Raw genomic sequence first — 7,842 nt, 5'->3', positions numbered from 1 at the left:
TTACTCCACAAATGAGAAAGAGCTACTCGCAATTGTGTGGTCACTACAGAAACTACGTAACTACTTGTATGGTATAGCAGATTTAACAATATACACGGACCATCAATCTCCAATATTCTCCATATCAGAGAAAAACCCCAATACAAAATTAAAAAGATGGAAAAATTTCATTGAAGAATATGGTGCAAAAATCGTTTACCCGGACATCAGTACGTGGTCGCTGATGCACTTTCTCGTCAGCACATAAACAACACTTTAAATTCTGATGACTCCCAACATTCAGCACAAAGCTCACCAACACAAAGACTCAAACAAGTAAAAAAAAACAGTAAACTCCTTTAGAAACCAAATTATTGTAAAACAGTCAGATCAGAACCCCTTCGAAATACTCTCACAAAACATATTTTCTAACAGCCGACTCACGCTCTTTTTTAATGCGAAACTGAATTACTAGATAGACTAAAAACTGTAATTAGACCAAAGATAACTAATGCTCTGAAAATAGACGAGCAAATGTTATTTTGCGTCGAAAATGACATTATCGACACATTTCCAACTGTACCTATCGATTGTACTAGCGCAAAAATTGGTGGACGATATTACCGAAACCGAACAACAAAAACAGATCACACACACACACAGACGTGCTCACAAAAACTACAAAGATAACGCACAGGAAATCTCGCTCAGATACTATTGGCCAAACACGCTCGTAAGAAAGAAGTACAAGACTGCGAAATCTGCCTCACAAACAAGTGTGAACGCCGACCAAATAAACAACCAATAGGATCAGCACCGATACCGAACAAAGTAGGCAAATACATACACTTAAGCTCTAGTTATGCATGCTTGACTCAACTCAGCTTCGAAAAAGGTGACTTGTGAAACGTAACTGCAATTATACTAAACACAGCGCGTAGAAATCAGCTGTTTTTGAATGTTGAGAGAGCACACAAATGTGACATTTTACTTGATATGTGAAGCTTGTGAAAATTTAATCAATATTAAAACAAATTGTTTTGCTGAATTTATTAACTTTAATAATGGATAGTGATTTATTCCATGAACTATTATATTTAAATATTCTTCGCCTTCAAAGAAGAAAAGTATTAAGAAGACGTAAACGCCGCTGGTCTGTTCATCCAGCAAATCGGAATAGAAACCCAAATGGTTTCTTCTGGAAGAACTTTTTAAAATTAAAAGAAGACGACCAAAAACTATTTGCTTTAACACGGATGAATCGGCCAGTATACAACCTTCTTTTAAATATTATTAGTCCGTTTTTAAAAAAACCAAAACAACAAATTGGCGTCGAGGAGCGAGTGGTTATAACTTTAATGTAAGTAAAACAATCCTTGAAGTACATATATTCATTTAATTGTATTCTCATTTATTTTTTAGGTACCTCGCTTATGGAACACCTTTTGAGATCATAGCCTCGATGCATAAATTAGGGACAACAACAGTGCGGAATATCGTACTTGAAACGTGTGAAATATTTTGGTTACACCTGTGCCCGATATACCTTAGCGAGCCAACTACCGCACAATATAAAGACATTGCTGCAGATTTTTTAAAACTGTGGAATATACCCAACTGTGTCGGAGCAATTGACGGGAAGCATATAGCTATTATTCGTCCACAAAATTCAGGCTCGTTATTTTATAACTATAAAAAGTTTTATAGTATAGTTTTAATGGCATCCTGCGACGCTAGGTACACGTTCCCCTCTGCCAGCATTGGTAGCTATGGCGGACAAAGTGACGGAGGTATTTTAAAAGATTTGCAATATTTCAATATTTACTTATTTTTATTTTATTTCAAGGTGTCTTTCAGCAAACTAAATTTGGTCAAGCACTCTTGGAAAACAAATTGCCACTACCACCAAGAGCTCCATTATGGAATGAATCCTCAACAGATTTTTCACATTTTTTTGTGGCCGACGCAGCGTTCCCATTGAAGGAAAACTTAATGCGACCTTACCCCGGTGCACAGCTGCCACGAAACAAAGCAATTTTCAATTACCGGTTATCCCGAGCTCGTAGAGTAATCGAAAATAGCTTTGGTATTTTAACTGCTCGATGGCGTGTTCTACGAAAGGTAATAGACTTTAGCCCAAAGAACTGCGAAACAATTGTGTTAACCTGCTTGGTTCTTCACAATTTTGTAATGTTGAATGACCATGATCGTTGGTATTTTCCAGATACATTTGTAGACACAGACACCGCAGACCATGGAATATTGGAGGGAGAATGGCGTGAAGATTTACAGAGTGTTGGAGGTGCATTACATTCAATAAGTACAACTCGACGCAATGCATCTAGTTTCTCATTCCGTGTAAGGGATTTTTTGGCAGATTATTTTATAAATCAGGGAGCGGTTTCATTTCAAGAAGATCGTATTTAGTGTATAGCAATGTTTGTGTATTTTATGCATTTGAAATATATACATATTTTTATGTATTAAATTGTAATCTAAATACCTTTATACTATACTTTTTGTTACGTTAACTTTCTTTGTCAGTTCTTAATGTGTGCTTAATGAGTGCAGTCGTACGTACTAAGCTCTGGATTTACTAACTAAAACAAGTGAATATTAATTATCCGAACGCGTGTGAACTAAAATAGAAAAAAAAAACAACAAAACAAAAAAAAAACACATTGATTTAATGATCGATGACACTGACAGCGACGGGACGTGTGTGGACAGCGAAGGCTGGCAAACCACATACCTACCTAAAGCAAGAAAGCGCATGAGCATTGACTCTCCAAAGGTAACTAAAAAACAACAAAAGATGAGTGAAGGGTCAAGCAACTCAAACCGGTTTTCTTTGCTAGATTTGGACGTGCAAAGTAATAAGCACAATTCTAAGGAAAAAGAGGACTCAATGTTAACTGCTGTAATTTCTCACAAACCACCACCAATTTTTGTACCTCAAGTGAGAGATATAAATAAAATGTTGAAAAGCTTTTCAACTGTTATTGGTAAAGAAAATTTCACCTACAAGTCAGGCAGTGACGGACAAGCGAGAGTGATGACTTCAAACAGTGATTGCTACAGAAAACTTGTTAACTTTTAGATTTAGATACTAATAATATTACTTTTCATACATACCAATTGAAAGAAGATAAGCCATATCGAATAATTATAAAAAATATTCACTTTTCAACTCCTATCGATGATATCAAGCTTGACTTGGCAAAAAACGGGCATACTGTACGAAATATTGTGAATGCAAAAAGCAAAATTTCAAAATTGCCGATGTCAATATTCTTTGTTGATCTTGAACCTTCAGAGCCACCTAGAAAATTTAACGACTTGGTACAATGCCAATATTGCAAAAAGCCTTATCGATGTGTAAAGTGTGCACTGGACCATCCCTCGTCTCTTTGTTCAAAAGATAGAGAAACTCCACCGGAATGCTTCCATTGCCTTCAAAATCATACCGCCAATTACAAAGGTTGTAGAATTTATCAGGAGTTAGTGTCAAAAAAAGACTCGCTTAGTAATAAGACAAGGCCTTCCTTGGTCAAATTTACAAATGCCGAACAACAAGTTCACCATAAAAACGTTAGCTATGCTGATGTAACAAGAGGACAACTTAGTTCTACTACAACCACAGTATGCCATGAAAAAATTGACAAACTCGAAGAATTGATTGCCAAACAAATTGAGTTAACCACAACACTAATAAATATGATGTCTTCTCTCTTAACTAAGTTATGCAATTAAGTCTAAAAATAGCGATCTGGAATGCCAATGGACTTAGCAGCCATAGACTGGAAGTTGAATATTTTATAAAAACTAACAGTATAGATATATTGCTGGTTTCAGAAACCCACTTTACTGATAAGTCCTATTTTAAAACTAATAGATTCGATCTCATTACTTCAAACCACCCCGACGGTAAAGCACACGGTGGTTCTGCAATTCTTATAAAATCATCACTAAAACACTTTGTTTTAGAGCCAGTTTCTGTACCATCAATTCAAGCAGCTTCTTTAAAAATCCAGACCGGCAGTGGAGCGATTGTTATAACTTCTTTATATCTCCCACCTCGATTCAATATAAGCAAAGAAACTTTTAAATCGTTTTTCGACAAAATGGGTCCCAGATTTTTAGCAGGAGGTGATTTCAATGCCAAACATCCATGGTGGGGTTCACGCCTTACGAATCCCAAAGGCCGCGAACTGTACAAGTGTGTTTCTCAAAAAAGCTTAAATGTTTTATCTGCTGGCAGACCTACATACTGGCCGACTGATCCCAACAAAATTCCGGCATAAACTCACATCATCTAGAAATTTCGAATAATGAAGATATGAGCTCAGACCATTCCGCTCTCATTATCAATATGAATATGCCTGTTGTTGTCACATCCCGAAAGCAGCGTTCTTTAACTAAAAGGTCGAACATACGATTTTTCCAAACATGGCTGGAGTCCCACGTAAACCTAAACATGGAAATAACAACAAAACGAGACTTAGATGACGCTGTGGAAAACTTCACCCAAAAAATACATCAAGCCGCTTCGTTAGCTTCTCCTCTTAATTCATCTAAACCATACTGTACCAACAATGTGCCATATTCAGATGAAGTAGCGCAGATGGTACAAAATAAAAGACGACTTCGAAGAATTTGGCAGAATAGCAGAAATCCGGTTGACAAAACCAGGCTAAACAAAGCAATTAAAGAATTAAAATCCAAGTTGACAGAGCTGAAAGAAGAATCTATTGCAGAATTTCTTAAGAATGCTGATCCAAATAAAAACGACGAACACAATCTGTGGAAAGCTACGAAATACCTGAAACGTCCTCCGAAGCGACAGGTACCGATAAAAGATGAAAACAACTCTTGGTGTAGATCTGACAAAAGAAAAGCCGACGCTTTTGGCAACCACCTTGCGAATATTTTCAAGCCTTTTGCTCTCAATACTGTCCATCAGCGCCAAAATGTTCAGACTTTTCTTGAGAGTCCATGTCAAATGGATAAACCAATACATTACGTAAAACTGACTGAAGTACAATCAGAAGTGTCACAGTTGAAAATTTCTAAATCGCCTGGCCCAGATAATATTGATGCATGGACAATCAAACAATTACCGAGGAAATGCCTGCTATTCTTAGTTTTAATATTTAATTGTGGTTTTAGGCTAAGTCACTTTCCTACGCAATGGAAATGGAAATTATAATGATTCCGAAGCCAAACAAGCCCGAGAACGAAATAACCTCTAATAGGCCAATAAGTTTGCTGACAATATTCTCTAAAATATTCGAAAGAATATTTCTTCGTCGATTGTTGCCAGTTTTGGATTCTTTATCCGTTATCAATTTGGATTCAGGCAACTACATGGAAGCCCTGAACAGTGCCACAGAATCGTCAGAACCATACTAAAATGTCTCGAAGAGAAACAGTATTGTTCGGCAGTTTTCTTAGACATTCAACAATCTTTCGATAGAGTCTGGCATGAGGGGTTGTTATATAAAATAAAAATGAAACTACCAGCTCCATTCTACTTATTTCTTCGGTCATACCTAGATTGCAGACATTTTTACGTTAGAATTAATGATGATTCTTCTGACATATACAAAGTCAAAGCAGGTGTTCCGCAAGGGAGCGTGCTTGGCCCGACATTGTACACGATTTTCACTGCCGACATGCCAATAATAAACGACGAAAATATAACTGTTGCCACATATGCGGACGACACCGCCATTCTTGCATCTGCTTACTCTGCAAACGAAGCGTCTGAAACTGTTCAAAAACAACTGAACGCAGTTGAATCCTGGCTTCGAAATTGGAACATTATGGTAAATGAAAGAAAATCAGCGCATGTTACCTTCACCATGAAAGCAGGAGATTGGCCCAGCATCAATCTCAATCAAACAATTATTCCAGAATGCACTAGCACTAAGTACCTCGGGATGCACTTAGACAGAAGACTAACATAGCAGCAACATATAAAAACTAAACGAGATCAGTTAAAAATCAAGACGAGAAAAATGTACTGGCTACTGGGTCCCAAATCGAAACTTAGTCTCAAAAATAAGGTAATTCTATATAAAAGCATTTTAAAACCGATTTGGGCATATGGAATACAAATCTGGGGAACTGCAAGTAAATCGAACGTAGAAGTAATACAAAGATATCAGTCGAAAACACTGAGGTTGATTGCAAACGCTCCATGGTACATCAAAAATATTAACTTACACAAAGATCTTGAAATAAATATGGTGAAGAGCGAGATTCAGGAACTCAGTTCAAGATACCTTAATCGCCTAAGCTGCCACCCCAACATACACGCCATTAACCTACTGGACAACAGTGAAGATACTCGCCGACTGCAAAGGCTACATCCCTTAGACTTACCATTTAGATCTTAAGTTTAATTGAATTAATTAAATTGTAAAGTATATATAATACTAAATTAAGTGAATTGTGATACGAGTATATAGTACAAATCTTATATTTCAAATGCCCTATGGATTTAAGGGACAAATTGCAATTTTAGCATCAAATTGAATCTTAGATATAATAACATTTGCTTATTGTCACACGACAGATTGTAAATAAAATGAAATAATAAAAAAAAAAAAACTTTTTTGTGATATTTTATTAAACCATGGATATATCTATAAATATTGTTTTATTTACTGAAAAAGATGGTAATTATCTGTATTAGGAAGATTACACAGGCATATGGCAAATGAATTCTGTAAAGTAATGCATGGAAATCCAACGCAGGATTACTCTTGCCAACAGGTGCTACTTCGGACTGAGTAGGCAATTGAAAAGTAAAGTCCTCTCTCGACGAACAAAAACCAAACTCTATAAGTCGCTCATAATTCCCGTCCTGCTATATGGTGCAGAGGCTTGGACGATGACAACAACCGATGAGTCGACGTTGCGAGTTTTCGAGAGAAAAGTTCTGCGAAACATTAATTGTCCTTTGCGCGTTGGCCACGGCGAATATCGCATTCGATGGAACGATGAGCTGTACGAGATATACGACGACATTGACATAGTTCAGCGAATTAAAAGACAGCGGCTACGCTGGCTAGGTCATGTTGTCCGGATGGATGAAAACACTCCAGCTCTGAAAGTATTCGACGCAGTACCCGCCGCGGGAAGCAGAGGAAGAGGAAGATCTCCACTCCGTTGGAAGGACCAAGTGGAGAAGGACCTGGCTTCGCTTGGAATATCCAATTGGCGCCACGTAGCGAAGAGAAGAAACGACTGGCGCGCTGTTGTTGACTCGGCTATAATCGCGTAAGCGGTGTCTACGCCAGTAAAGAAGAAGAATGCTTCTAACGAAAACATATATATTTTATTTACCGACAATAAATCATGATTATGACGGTATGTAATTAATAAATAAGGCATAGGCCGTATAATCACAAGTACATACTTTAGGCAAAATAGGATAAGTTTTCCCTATCAAAACGCTATCATTCTTTAAAAATATTTGGTGAATGTTTTTTGCAACTACACAATGAGAACAACCTTCCAATCATTAATCACTACCAACATAACCACATAGCACACAATAAATAAAAGACATACAAAATTAAAGAGTTATAAAAACAAATTATTTTATTTTTTCAAAATCATTCTTAAAACCCTTTTGAACATTTTTAAAACTATTTTAAAAAAAATTAATGTTTTAAAAATTTTAAAACTATTTTTGAAAAATGAGATACATTGTTGTTTCTTATGTCTAGGTAACAAGCCTTTTAAACATTTTAAAACTATTTTTGAAAAATGAGGTACATTGTTGTTTCTTATGTCTAGGTAACAAGCGTTTTAAACATTTTAAAACTATTTTTGAAAAATGAGGTACATTGT

General features: G+C 36.4%; 1 protein-coding gene across 2 annotated transcripts; it reads left to right on the top strand.

The window, feature by feature from the left end:
* The first annotated feature begins 646 nt into the window (after window positions 1–646).
* On the top strand, window positions 647–2,457 carry LOC125779328 (uncharacterized). 2 transcript variants are annotated; one of them, XM_049460609.1, is made up of 4 exons: window positions 647–1,339; window positions 1,402–1,769; window positions 1,826–2,100; window positions 2,204–2,318. In XM_049460609.1, exons 1-4 carry the CDS (start codon window positions 1,044–1,046, stop codon window positions 2,213–2,215), a joined length of 951 nt encoding a protein of 316 aa, XP_049316566.1. In that variant the 5' UTR covers window positions 647–1,043; the 3' UTR covers window positions 2,216–2,318. The 2 variants fall into 2 exon arrangements, with proteins under 2 accessions (XP_049316566.1, XP_049316565.1); XM_049460608.1 differs by having other exon boundaries at window positions 1,826–2,457.
* The last annotated feature ends 5,385 nt before the right edge of the window (window positions 2,458–7,842 follow it).

The sequence above is a fragment of the Bactrocera dorsalis genome, chromosome 6 (assembly GCF_023373825.1).
Source record: "Bactrocera dorsalis isolate Fly_Bdor chromosome 6, ASM2337382v1, whole genome shotgun sequence".
Taxonomy (NCBI): domain Eukaryota; kingdom Metazoa; phylum Arthropoda; class Insecta; order Diptera; family Tephritidae; genus Bactrocera; species Bactrocera dorsalis.
This window is presented reverse-complemented; position numbering and strand designations above follow the sequence as displayed.